General features: G+C 45.3%; 1 protein-coding gene across 1 annotated transcript in view; it reads left to right on the top strand.

The window, feature by feature from the left end:
• Window positions 1–14,276, top strand: part of GBA1 (glucosylceramidase beta 1) — a 123,087-nt gene that overhangs the window by 105,266 nt on the left and 3,545 nt on the right. The window contains exons 3-6 of the mRNA XM_032953594.2: window positions 13,057–13,257; window positions 13,583–13,729; window positions 13,810–13,943; window positions 14,044–14,216. Of these exons, the coding sequence (XP_032809485.1) occupies window positions 13,057–13,257; window positions 13,583–13,729; window positions 13,810–13,943; window positions 14,044–14,216 (655 nt within the window). The remainder of the gene's footprint in view (window positions 1–13,056; window positions 13,258–13,582; window positions 13,730–13,809; window positions 13,944–14,043; window positions 14,217–14,276) is intronic.

Here is a 14,276-nt window from a genome sequence, read left to right as displayed (position 1 = left end):
TTCAGTCAAATAACTTTGGACGAAATATTTCACGCGGTGTATTTCCCCTGTGGGTGTGTGTGTGTCAATGAATCTGTCAGTTTGTATGCATGATTCACGTACATGCAGCACAATAATTAACTGCTGACCATGTTGTGTTGGTTGATTTGGACGTTGCTGAGGAAAGATGGATTCCATCGAGACAATGTTTTTTTCCTTGCTCACTGTAGCCTCTTTCTGATGCAATGGGGTGCACTGCATTGTGAGATTTTCGCACGGATTCTTTGTCTCGATTGAAAGACGAAACAAGTATTAAATCAAGAAACGAAACTCTGAGCAATTACCAAAAAGACAGGAAGAATTCGGGAAATATGTTTTTATGTTTGAATTTCAGTACAATGGTAATTGAAAACAACATAACATGTAAGGAGAAATCCTGGCGGGTGGCATACATAGTATTTAAAGCGTAAACCTCCGTGTATGCGAGTTTGCATATGCATGCCTGTGTGCATGTGTGAGACTTACATATCAGTCAGTCAACCCATGGCACCTGGGTCTGTCCCGTGACCTTCTGCCACAACCACTGGCCCACTCCAAGGATAAGGCCGGCGTCCTCTGGTCTCGGTGGATGCATCTCTGGTCTCAATGCTGACCTTGGATGTGTCTGTCTTCTTGGTGGTATCCCCGGTGGTCTGGTCAGAGGAATCTCTGAGTCCATTGTCGATCACAACTACGGGCCCACTCCAAGGATAAGGCCGGCGTCCTCTGGTCTCGGTGGATGCATCTCTAGTCTCAATGCTGACCTTGGATGTGTCTGTCTTCTTGGTGAAGTCCCCAGTGGTCTGGACAGAGGAATCTCTGAGTCCATTGTCGATCACAACCACGGGCCCACTCCAAGGATAAGGCCGGCGTCCTCTGGTCTCGGTGGATGCATCTCTAGTCTCAATGCTGACCTTGGATGTGTCCGCCGTCTTCTTGGTGAAGTCCCCGCTGGTCTGGACAGAGGAATCTCTGAGTCCATTGTCGATCACAACCACGGGCCCACTCCAAGGATAAGGCCGGCGTCCTCTGGTCTCGGTGGATGCATCTCTGGTCTCAATGCTGACCTTGGATGTGTCTGTCTTCTTGGTGAAGTCCCCAGTGGTTTGGACAGAGGAATCTCTGAGTCCATTGTCGATCACAACCACGGGCCCACTCCAAGGATAAGGCCGGCGTCCTCTGGTCTCAGTGGATGCATCTGTAGTCTCAATGCTGACCTTGGATGTGTCCGCCGTCTTCTTGGTGAAGTCCCCGGTGGTCTGGACAGAGGAATCTCTGAGTCCATTGTCGATCACAACCACGGGCCCACTCCAAGGATAAGGCCGGCGTCCTCTGGTCTCGGTGGATGCATCTCTGGTCTCAATGCTGACCTTGGATGTGTCTGTCTTCTTGGTGAATTCCTCAGTGGTCTGGACAGAGGAATCTCTGAGTCCATTGTCGATCACAACCACGGGCCCACTCCAAGGATAAGGCCGGCGTCCTCTGGTCTCGGTGGATGCATCTCTAGTCTCAATGCTGACCTTGGATGTGTCCGCCGTCTTCTTGGTGAAGTCCCCGCTGGTCTGGACAGAGGAATCTCTGAGTCCATTGTCGATCACAACCACGGGCCCACTCCAAGGATAAGGCCGGCGTCCTCTGGTCTCGGTGGATGCATCTCTGGTCTCAATGCTGACCTTGGATGTGTCTGTCTTCTTGGTGAAGTCCCCAGTGGTTTGGACAGAGGAATCTCTGAGTCCATTGTCGATCACAACCACGGGCCCACTCCAAGGATAATGCCGGCGTCCTCTGGTCTCGGTGGATGCATCTCTAGTCTCAATGCTGACCTTGGATGTGTCTGTCTTCTTGGTTAAGTCCCCAGTGGTCTGGACAGAGGAATCTCTGAGTCCATTGTCGATCACAACCACGGGCCCACTCCAAGGATAAGGCCGGCGTCCTCTGGTCTCGGTGGATGCATCTCTAGTCTCAATGCTGACCTTGGATGTCTCCGTCTTCTTGGTGAAGTCCCCGCTGGTCTGGACAGAGGAATCTCTGAGTCCATTGTCGATCACAACCACGGGCCCACTCCAAGGATAAGGCCGGCGTCCTCTGGTCTCGGTGGATGCATCTCTGGTCTCAATGCTGACCTTGGATGTGTCTGTCTTCTTGGTGAAGTCCCCAGTGGTTTGGACAGAGGAATCTCTGAGTCCAGTGTCGATCACAACCACGGGCCCACTCCAAGGATGAGGCCGGCGTCCTCTGGTCTCGGTGGATGCATCTGTGGTCTCCATGCAGGCCCTTATGATATAGGTCTCATGTCTGATCTTTCGGAATCTGGGTCGTCTTACTATTTTCACTTTCTTGATAATTGCTGCATATTTTGTTTTCATCACTGCCCTCTGTTGATGTTTTATGATCCACATGTGGCAGATGATGAGAATAACATGAATAGCAGACATGTCTATAGATATTTTATGGACAATGGTCCACAATAAATGTGCAGTTTTCATAATCCCGTTATATGCCATTGCATGCCCAACACCATTCCATATCTTTTTTAATAACTCAAACACTGCAGTTGCATCTTTGATGGAGGCCTCGCTCATAGCAATTATCGCAGAACTGGCCATATGGCCAAAGGTTTGCAGCCAATCCAGGTACTGACTGTTGAAAAGTATGAGAAATATGTAAAAAATCAAACCAAACGTTGCCATTTTTTCAAATTCTTTACACAAGCTCCAATATTAAATCGGTCTGGTGCAAGATGCTTTGTTTCCTGTGACGAGTCGACACTGCTGACAGTTTGAGAGTGCTTCAGCTTATATAGCCTGAGGGCCGGTGTGACGTCATTGTGACGTCACAATGATGGCACAGTAACGTCTGTGACATAACTATTATGTCATTGTCACGTCACGTGATGTGATGTCACATTGCTGGTGCGCTCTAACATTATTTCAATGCAATTACAATTGACTGTATACCATTAAAACTGATAATTTGATGTTATAATATAGTACAATAACAGGTGTACATTTTATGTTGATTATTATCACGTAAAATGTTGAGTATTACTTGTGGGAATTTCGGCAAACTTGTCCGTAACTGTTTAAATTGACTTACTCTTGTTAAAACTGTCATGATCCTTTTTATAATATCTCAAAAAAATGTACAGGTTGAAATTGTGAATTCGCTTATAAAAAAATGTTTCCACATGATCAGCATGCCACCATCAGAGACAACCACGTTGTTTCAGTGAGGTTACAATAAAAAAAGCCTTGGGAAATCGCTTGACAATCTATAATACGTTGACTTTAGGCATAATTTAAACTTGATGTGGATCCATCTTCTTTGGTTCTTTCGGTAAAGTCACGTAGAATGAGAATAAAATAATAAATTGATAAAATAAAATAACACAATAATATTCTCACGACATTTCGGCCACAACACAAGCGGCCTTCATCAGGTGAAGGGGACGAGACTGTCTGGAGGACAGCGCTGGAGTGAGAAAGCCACGCTGAGATCACGACCTTTAAGCTGTGTGAGAAGAAACAAAGCGCCTTGACAAAGGAATTAGCATATAATTTAGCATTGAAATGGCTGAGTGATTAGCTTGTGACTGGTCACAGAAAAGGCTATGTTAAAGTTAAAGCATACACATCCGCAAAGGCACCCCTTGGCAAAGGAATTAGCATAGAATTTAGCATTGAAATAGCTAAGTTAAAGTATACACATCCGCAGAGGCACTCCTTGACAAAGGAATTAGCATAGAATCTAGCATTGAAATAGCTGAGTGATTAGCTTGTAACTGGTCACAGAAATAGCTATGTTAAAGTCAGAGCATATACATTCACCGAGGTACCTAGTAGAAATCAAACAGCAGAATTTAGCATTGAAATAACTAGGCGAATTTAGCATTGTTGAAGTTAAGGCCTACACATCTGAGCTATTCACAGTAACTGGGTATACAATACAATATATAATGAATACTATATAGTGAACCAATAAAAAAATACTAAAATATAAATTACCTCAATGTTATCAATAAACTCTATATTCTCCAATCAGCTAAGCTACCAACAATAAGTTGTTATATATCACAATGCTATATGGCGAAAAATGGGTGGATTCTTACCCTCAACTTTAGCAACACGGATAGCTACGGGTCCCGTTCAGACGGACGAGTTCATCCATGGTCGGAACAGAGGAGGGGGAGAGAGACAGCTGCGAGGCGCTGTTATACTCCATGTTGTAAACCATACCATTAACTGTGGTGTGAGAAGTATTAAGAGTCAATGCCAGCGAAAGAGCTGCGGTCTGAAGGTCATCGTAAAATACAATTAATTAAGAATGGAAATGGTTTAAAACATCTTTCCAATGGTTACTAAGCCAGAATCCATCTTCTCGGTTGAAATGGTCTCTGTGCTTGTATATGTGAATGGCCTCATGAATTATTTTATCCTCATTCTACGTGACTTTACCGAAAGAAGCAAAGAAGACGAATCCTTGCAGTCACGAAAGCTTTAAATTGATGTGGATCCTGAAGTTCAGTCAAATAACTTTGGACGAAATATTTCACGCGGTGTATTTCTCCTGTGGGTGTGTGTGTGTCAATGAATCTGTCAGTTTGTATGCATGATTCACGTACATGCAGCACAATAATTAACTGCTGACCATGTTGTGTTGGTTGATTTGGACGTTGCTGAGGAAAGATGGATTCCATGGAGACAATGTTTTTTTCCTTGCTCACTGTAGCCTCTTTCTGATGCAATGGGGTGCACTGCATTGTGAGATTTTCGCACGGATTCTTTGTCTCGATTGAAAGACGAAACAAGTATGAAATCAAGAAACGAAACTCTGAGCAATTACCAAAAAGACAGGAAGAATTCGGGAAATATGTTTTTATGTTTGAATTTCGGTACAATGGTAATTGAAAACAACATAACATGTAAGGAGAAATCCTGGCGGGTGGCATACATAGTATTTAAAGCGTAAACCTCCGTGTATGCGAGTTTGCATATGCATGCCTGTGTGCATGTGTGAGACTTACATATCAGTCAGTCAACCCATGGCACCTGGGTCTGTCCCGTGACCTTCTGCCACAACCACTGGCCCACTCCAAGGATAAGGCCGGCGTCCTCTGGTCTCGGTGGATGCATCTCTGGTCTCAATGCTGACCTTGGATGTGTCTGTCTTCTTGGTGGTATCCCCGGTGGTCTGGTCAGAGGAATCTCTGAGTCCATTGTCGATCACAACTACGGGCCCACTCCAAGGATAAGGCCGGCGTCCTCTGGTCTCGGTGGATGCATCTCTAGTCTCAATGCTGACCTTGGATGTGTCTGTCTTCTTGGTGAAGTCCCCAGTGGTCTGGACAGAGGAATCTCTGAGTCCATTGTCGATCACAACCACGGGCCCACTCCAAGGATAAGGCCGGCGTCCTCTGGTCTCGTTGGATGCATCTCTAGTCTCAATGCTGACCTTGGATGTGTCCGCCGTCTTCTTGGTGAAGTCCCCGCTGGTCTGGACAGAGGAATCTCTGAGTCCATTGTCGATCACAACCACGGGCCCACTCCAAGGATAAGGCCGGCGTCCTCTGGTCTCGGTGGATGCATCTCTGGTCTCAATGCTGACCTTGGATGTGTCTGTCTTCTTGGTGAAGTCCCCAGTGGTTTGGACAGAGGAATCTCTGAGTCCATTGTCGATCACAACCACGGGCCCACTCCAAGGATAAGGCCGGCGTCCTCTGGTCTCAGTGGATGCATCTGTAGTCTCAATGCTGACCTTGGATGTGTCCGCCGTCTTCTTGGTGAAGTCCCCGGTGGTCTGGACAGAGGAATCTCTGAGTCCATTGTCGATCACAACCACGGGCCCACTCCAAGGATAAGGCCGGCGTCCTCTGGTCTCGGTGGATGCATCTCTGGTCTCAATGCTGACCTTGGATGTGTCTGTCTTCTTGGTGAATTCCTCGGTGGTCTGGACAGAGGAATCTCTGAGTCCATTGTCGATCACAACCACGGGCCCACTCCAAGGATAAGGCCGGCGTCCTCTGGTCTCGGTGGATGCATCTCTAGTCTCAATGCTGACCTTGGATGTGTCCGCCGTCTTCTTGGTGAAGTCCCCGCTGGTCTGGACAGAGGAATCTCTGAGTCCATTGTCGATCACAACCACGGGCCCACTCCAAGGATAAGGCCGGCGTCCTCTGGTCTCGGTGGATGCATCTCTGGTCTCAATGCTGACCTTGGATGTGTCTGTCTTCTTGGTGAAGTCCCCAGTGGTTTGGACAGAGGAATCTCTGAGTCCATTGTCGATCACAACCACGGGCCCACTCCAAGGATAATGCCGGCGTCCTCTGGTCTCGGTAGATGCATCTCTAGTCTCAATGCTGACCTTGGATGTGTCTGTCTTCTTGGTGAAGTCCCCAGTGGTCTGGACAGAGGAATCTCTGAGTCCATTGTCGATCACAACCACGGGCCCACTCCAAGGATAAGGCCGGCGTCCTCTGGTCTCGGTGGATGCATCTCTAGTCTCAATGCTGACCTTGGATGTCTCCGTCTTCTTGGTGAAGTCCCCGCTGGTCTGGACAGAGGAATCTCTGAGTCCATTGTCGATCACAACCACGGGCCCACTCCAAGGATAAGGCCGGCGTCCTCTGGTCTCGGTGGATGCATCTCTGGTCTCAATGCTGACCTTGGATGTGTCTGTCTTCTTGGTGAAGTCCCCAGTGGTTTGGACAGAGGAATCTCTGAGTCCAGTGTCGATCACAACCACGGGCCCACTCCAAGGATGAAGCCGGCGTCCTCTGGTCTCGGTGGATGCATCTGTGGTCTCCATGCAGGCCCTTATGATATAGGTCTCATGTCTGATCTTTCGGAATCTGGGTCGTCTTACTATTTTCACTTTCTTGATAATTGCTGCATATTTTGTTTTCATCACTGCCCTCTGTTGATGTTTTATGATCCACATGTGGCAGATGATGAGAATAACATGAATAGCAGACATGTCTATGGATATTTTATGGACAATGGTCCACAATAAATGTGCAGTTTTCATAATCCCGTTATATGCCATTGCATGCCCAACACCATTCCATATCTTTTTTAACAACTCAAACACTGCAGTTGCATCTTTGATGGAGGCCTCGCTCATAGCAATTATCGCAGAACTGGCCATATGGCCAAAGGTTTGCAGCCAATCCAGGTACTGACTGTTGAAAAGTATGAGAAATATGTAAAAAATCAAACCAAACGTTGCCATTTTTTCAAATTCTTTACACAAGCTCCAATATTAAATCGGTCTGGTGCAAGATGCTTTGTTTCCTGTGACGAGTCGACACTGCTGACAGTTTGAGAGTGCTTCAGCTTATATAGCCTGAGGGCCGGTGTGACGTCATTGTGACGTCACAATGATGGCACAGTAACGTCTGTGACATAACTGTTATGTCATTGTCACGTCACGTGATGTGATGTCACATTGCTGGTGCGCTCTAACATTATTTCAATGCAATTACAATTGACTGTATACCATTAAAACTGATAATTTGATGTTATAATATAGTACAATAACAGGTGTACATTTTTATGTTGATTATTATCACATAAAATGTTGAGTATTACTTGTGGGAATTTCGGCAAACTTGTCCGTAACTGTTTAAATTGACTTACTCTTGTTAAAACTGTCATGATCCTTTTTATAATATCTCAAAAAAATTTACAGGTTGAAATTGTGAATTCGCTTATAAAAAAATGTTTCCACATGATCAGCATGCCACCATCAGAGACAACCACGTTGTTTCAGTGAGGTTACAATAAAAAAAGCCTTGGGAAATCGCTTGACAATCTATAATACGTTGACTTTAGGCATAATTTAAACTTGATGTGGATCCATCTTCTTTGGTTCTTTCGGTAAAGTCACGTAGAATGAGAATAAAATAATAAATTGATAAAATAAAATAACACAATAATATTGTCACGACATTTCGGCCACAACACAAGCGGCCTTCATCAGGTGAAGGGGACGAGACTGTCTGGAGGACAGCGCTGGAGTGAGAAAGCCACGCAGAGATCACGACCTTTAAGCTGTGTGAGAAGAAACAAAGTGCCTTGACAAAGGAATTAGCATATAATTTAGCATTGAAATGGCTGAGTGATTAGCTTGTGACTGGTCACAGAAAAGGCTATGTTAAAGTTAAAGCATACACATCCGCAAAGGCACCCCTTGGCAAAGGAATTAGCATAGAATTTAGCATTGAAATAGCTAAGTTAAAGTATACACATCCGCAGAGGCACTCCTTGACAAAGGAATTAGCATAGCATTTAGCATTGAAATAGCTGAGTGATTAGCTTGTAACTGGTCACAGAAATAGCTATGTTAAAGTCAGAGCATATACATTCACCGAGGCACCTAGTGCAAATCAAACAGGAGAATTTAGCATTTGAAATAACTAGGCGAATTTAGCATTGTTGAAGTTAAGGCCTACACATCTGAGCTATTCACAGTAACTGGGTATACAATACAATATATAATGAATACTATATAGTGAACCAATAAAAATACTAAAATATAAATTACCTCAACGTTATCAATAAATTCTATATTCTCCAATCAGCTAAGCTACCAACAATAAGTCGTTATATATCACAATGCTATATGGCGAAAAATGGGTGGATTCTTACCCTCAACTTTAGCAACACGGATAGCTACGGGTCCCGTTCAGACGGACGAGTTCATCCATGGTCGGAATAGAGGAGGGGGAGAGAGACAGCTGCGAGGCGCTGTTATACTCCATGTTGTAAACCATACCATTAACCGTGGTGTGAGAGGTATTAAGAGTCAATGCCAGCGAAAGAGCTGCGGTCTGAAGGTCATCGTAAAATACAATGAATTAAGAATGGAAATGGTTTAAAACATCTTTCCAATGGTTACTAAGCCAGAATCCATCTTCTCGGTTGAAATGGTCTCTGTGCTTGTATATGTGAATGGCCTCATGAATTATTTTATTCTCATTCTATGTGACTTTACCGAAAGAACCAAAGAAGACGAATCCTTGCAGTCACGAAAGCTTTAAATTGATGTGGATCCTGAAGTTCAGTCAAATAACTTTGGAGGAAATATTTCACGCGGTGTATTTCCCCTGTGGGTGTGTGTGTGTCAATGAATCTGTCAGTTTGTATGCATGATTCACGTACATGCAGCACAATAATTAACTGCTGACCATGTTGTGTTGGTTGATTTGGACGTTGCTGAGGAAAGATGGATTCCATGGAGACAATGTTTTTTTTCTTGCTCACTGTAGCCTCTTTCTGATACAATGGGGTGCACTGCATTGTGAGATTTTCGCACGGATTCTTTGTCTCGATTGAAAGACGAAACAAGTATTAAATCAAGAAACGAAACTCTGAGCAATTACCAAAAAGACAGGAAGAATTCGGGAAATATGTTTTTATGTTTGAATTTCGGTACAATGGTAATTGAAAACAACATAACATGTAAGGAGAAATCCTGGCGGGTGGCATACATAGTATTTAAAGTGTAAACCTCCGTGTATGCGAGTTTGCATATGCATGCCTGTGTGCATGTGTGAGACTTACATATCAGTCAGTCAACCCATGGCACCTGGGTCTGTCCCGTGACCTTCTGCCACAACCACTGGCCCACTCCAAGGATAAGGCCGGCGTCCTCTGGTCTTGGTGGATGCATCTCTGGTCTCAATGCTGACCTTGGATGTGTCTGTCTTCTTGGTGAATTCCCCGGTGGTCTGGACAGAGGAATCTCTGAGTCCATTGTCGATCACAACCACGGATCCACTCCAAGGATGAGGCCGGCGTCCTCTGGTCTCGGTGGATGCATCTCTAGTCTCAATGCTGACCTTGGATGTGTCCGTCTTCTTGGTGAAGTCCCCGCTGGTCTGGACAGAGGAATCTCTGAGTCCATTGTCGATCACAACCACGGGCCCACTCCAAGGATAAGGCCGGCGTCCTCTGGTCTCGGTGGATGCATCTCTAGTCTCAATGCTGACCTTGGATGTGTCTGTCTTCTTGGTGAAGTCCCCAGTGGTCTGGACAGAGGAATCTCTGAGTCCATTGTCGATCACAACCACGGGCCCACTCCAAGGATAAGGCCGGCGTCCTCTGGTCTCGGTGGATGCATCTCTAGTCTCAATGCTGACCTTGGATGTGTCCGCCGTCTTCTTGGTGAAGTCCCCCGTGGTCTGGACAGAGGAATCTCTGAGTCCATTGTCGATCACAACCACGGGCCCACTCCAAGGATAATGCCGGCGTCCTCTGGTCTCGGTGGGTGCATCTCTAGTCTCAATGCTGACCTTGGATGTGTCCACCGTCTTCTTGGTGAAGTCCCCGCTGGTCTGGACAGAGGAATCTCTGAGTCCATTGTCGATCACAACCACGGGCCCACTCCAAGGATAAGGCCGGCATCCTCTGGTCTCGGTGGATGCATCTCTGGTCTCAATGCTGACCTTGGATGTGTCTGTCTTCTTGGTGAAGTCCCCAGTGGTTTGGACAGAGGAATCTCTGAGTCCATTGTCGATCACAACCACGGGCCCACTCCAAGGATAAGGCCGGCGTCCTCTGGTCTCGGTGGATGCATCTCTGGTCTCAATGCTGACCTTGGATGTGTCTGTCTTCTTGGTGAAGTCCCCAGTGGTTTGGACTGAGGAATATCTGAGTCCAGTGTCGATCACAACCACGGGCCCACTCCAAGGATGAGGCCGGCGTCCTCTGGTCTCGGTGGATGCATCTGTGGTCTCCATGCAGGCCCTTATGATATAGGTCTCATGTCTGATCTTTCGGAATCTGGGTCGTCTTACTATTTTCACTTTCTTGATAATTGCTGCATATTTTGTTTTCATCACTGCCCTCTGTTGATGTTTTATGATCCACATGTGGCAGATGATGAGAATAACATGAATAGCAGACATGTCTATGGATATTTTATGGACAATGGTCCACAATAAATGTGCAGTTTTCATAATCCCGTTATATGCCATTGCATGCCCAACACCATTCCATATCTTTTTTAACAACTCAAACACTGCAGTTGCATCTTTGATGGAGGCCTCGCTCATAGCAATTATCGCAGAACTGGCCAAATGGCCAGAGGTTTGCAGCCAATCCAGGTACTGACTGTTGAAAAGTATGAGAAATATGTAAAAAATCTAACCAAACGTTGCCATTTTTTCAAATTCTTTACACAAGCTCCAATATTAAATCGGTCTGGTGCAAGATGCTTTGTTTCCTGCGACGAGTCGACACTGCTGACAGTTTGAGAGTGCTTCAGCTTATATAGCCTGAGGACTGGTGTGACGTCATTTTGACGTCACAATGATGGCACAGTAACGTCTGTGACATAACTGTTGTCATTGTCACGTCACGTGATGTAATGTCACATTGCTGGTGCGCACTAACATTATTTCAATGCAATTACAATTGACTGCATACCATTAAAACTGATAATTTGATGTTATAATGTAGTACAATGACAGGTGTACATTTTATGTTGATTATTATCACGTAAAATGTTGAGTATTACTTGTGGGAATTTCGGCAAACTTGGCCGTAACTGTTTAAATTGACTTACTCTTGTTAAAACTGTCATGATGCTTTTTATAATATCTCAAAAAAAATTACAGGTTGAAATTGTGAATTCGCTTATAAAAAAAATGTTTCCACATGATCAGCATGCCACCATCAAAGACAACCACGTTGTTTCAGTGAGGTTACAATAAAAAAAAGCCTTGGGAAATCGCTTGACAATCTATAATACGTTGACTTTAGGCATAATTTAAACTTGATGTGGATCCTGAAGTTCAGTCAAATAACTTTGGAGGAAATATTTCACGCGGTGTATTTCCCCTGTGGGTGTGTGTGTCAATGAATCTGTCAGTTTGTATGCATGATTCACGTACATGCAGCACAATAATTAACTGCTGACCATGTTGTGTTGGTTGATTTGGACGTTGCTGAGGAAAGATGGATTCCATGGAGACAATGTTTTTTTCTTGCTCACTGTCGCCTCTTTCTGATACAATGGGGTGCACTGCATTGTGAGATTTTCGCACGGATTCTTTGTCTCGATTGAAAGACGAAACAAGTATTAAATCAAGACACGAAACTCTGAGCAATTACCAACAAGACAGGAAGAATTCGGGAAATGTTTTTTACGTTGAATTTCGGTACAATGGTAATTGAAAACAACATAACATGGATTGAGAGATCCTGGAGGTTGGTACACATAGTATTTAAAGTGCAAACCTCCGTGTATACGAGTTTGCATATGCATACCTGTGTGCATGTGTGAGACTATTACATATCAATTTAAAGCTTTCGTGAATGCGAGGATTCATCTTCTTTGGTTATTTCGGTAAAGTCACGTAGAATGAGAATAAAATAATAAATTAATAAAACACAATACAATTCTCACGACGTTTCGGCCAGTCTTCTCTGGAGGCAACACGTTTATTTCTAACTGTAATGGTAACACAAGGTCCCTGACACAAAGGGGTATTGACCCTTTCCACCCGATACCCTGGGGAGGTATAGCCTCCGGGCTAGCGTGTCCTAAGCACTTGGATTACTTCCTCGATATTAGCCCTCCGGCTAGGAGGACCTAGGGGAGGCGAGCTGACCCGACCCATCCAAGGCCCTCGGGTCCCGGGCACTGGCCCACTCGGTCCCGGCCCTTAGAAGGAAGTCGGGTCCGGGGGTTCCCTGGGTCCTAGTAAATAATAAGGCGTCCATACAAAATGTAAATTGCTTTAAAGTAGCGAATTGATTCATTGATGCAGGCATGCATTGTCACCGGATCTGAGTACTTGTGCAAAATGTGGAACTGATTGGACAACGGGAAGTGGACGAAATTTTTATTACAAGATTTGACCACGACAAACAGAGGAATCAAGTTAAGTAAAACCGTTGAAAAAGTCGGCAAATATCTCATTGCAGGATCCCCTTGACAGTGTTGTAATACAGTATATAACTACGTTTTTATTGAAATGCTGTTGTAAAGTCCTCACCACCTCGTGCCCTGAATGTGTCGTGTCGTCAACCGCAGGGGGCACTGTGGCACAACCATGCACCGCACAGAGCTTTGGCCAGAGCTCGGTGGTTTGCCGCTGCGACTCGAGAAGCTGCGACTCGCCCGAGCCACTGGGGCCGCTGGGACGTGCACAGGTGGCTCTGTACCAGACTGACCGCAACGGAAAGCGGCTCGTGCGAAGCAACTTGGTCTTCCAAGCTCAGCAGACGCAACCTGGTCAGTGCTGATATGCAGTGACGTGCATCGCAATAGCAATCGGCGGCAGCTAATATGGGGGGGTCGATACCAGTCATCATAATCGCCATGAACATTGTCACGATCAAAACCAACACGATTGCTGGTTGAGGATAAATGTTGGTTCATAGAGCCAGTTCAAAGTCAAACAAATACAAAGTCAGAGCATGACTGTTGTTATTACAAGTACATTTACGAGTGTGTAAAATGGTGCAAGTACACTGACGCAAGTGAATGGCTAATAATTAGCAGTGCCATGCGTAGGCACATTACAATTGCTGATTGCACATTTTTTTGTCAACCACAGACCTGACAGTGAAATTAGACCCTACCAGAAAGCACCAAAAGGTGAAAGGTTTTGGAGGTGCGCTGACTGATGCAGCAGCCATCAACATCTTGAGTCTTCCACCGCCTGCTCAAGAGATGCTTCTGCGTGCCTACTTTACTGAAGACGGTGAGCAGCATTAATTTGACCCTAAATGTGTTTCTTCTCTTGTGATGACAGCATGTGTAACGCCCCTGCTTGTTTTCCAGGAGCCGAATACAACATCGTTCGACTGCCGATGGCAGGATGCGACTTCTCCACTCGGCCCTACACTTATGCCGACACTCCCGATGATTTTGACCTCAAGAAATTCAGCCTCGCCAAAGAGGACATTAAGTACAAGGTTGGGGAAAGTTATTTTTATAAATTTTATTACATTTTCAATGTTTCCCACCAATGAGCATTTTCCAGCTTTTCTTCCTTTTGCCTTGCTTAATTTGCAGATCCCACTGCTGAAGCAGGCACTTAGTATGTCTCAGCGCCCAGTGTCACTGTTTGCCAGTCCCTGGACATCGCCTGCTTGGATGAAAACCAACGGTGCCCTTACAGGCAAAGGAACCATCAAGGGACAGCCTGGAGGTGTTTACTACAAGGCATGGGCCAACTACTTTGTGAAGTGAGAAAACCTTATATTTTCAAAGTATACACACCCTCCAGAAAGTTGTTCACATGGTAT

This window comes from Petromyzon marinus, chromosome 13 (genome assembly GCF_048934315.1).
Source record: "Petromyzon marinus isolate PM22_M1 ecotype Great Lakes invasive population chromosome 13, UKy_Petmar_22M1.pri1.0, whole genome shotgun sequence".
Classification (NCBI taxonomy): domain Eukaryota; kingdom Metazoa; phylum Chordata; class Hyperoartia; order Petromyzontiformes; family Petromyzontidae; genus Petromyzon; species Petromyzon marinus.
Note: the sequence above shows the minus strand (reverse complement) of the source record. Positions and strands in the feature narration are given on the sequence as shown.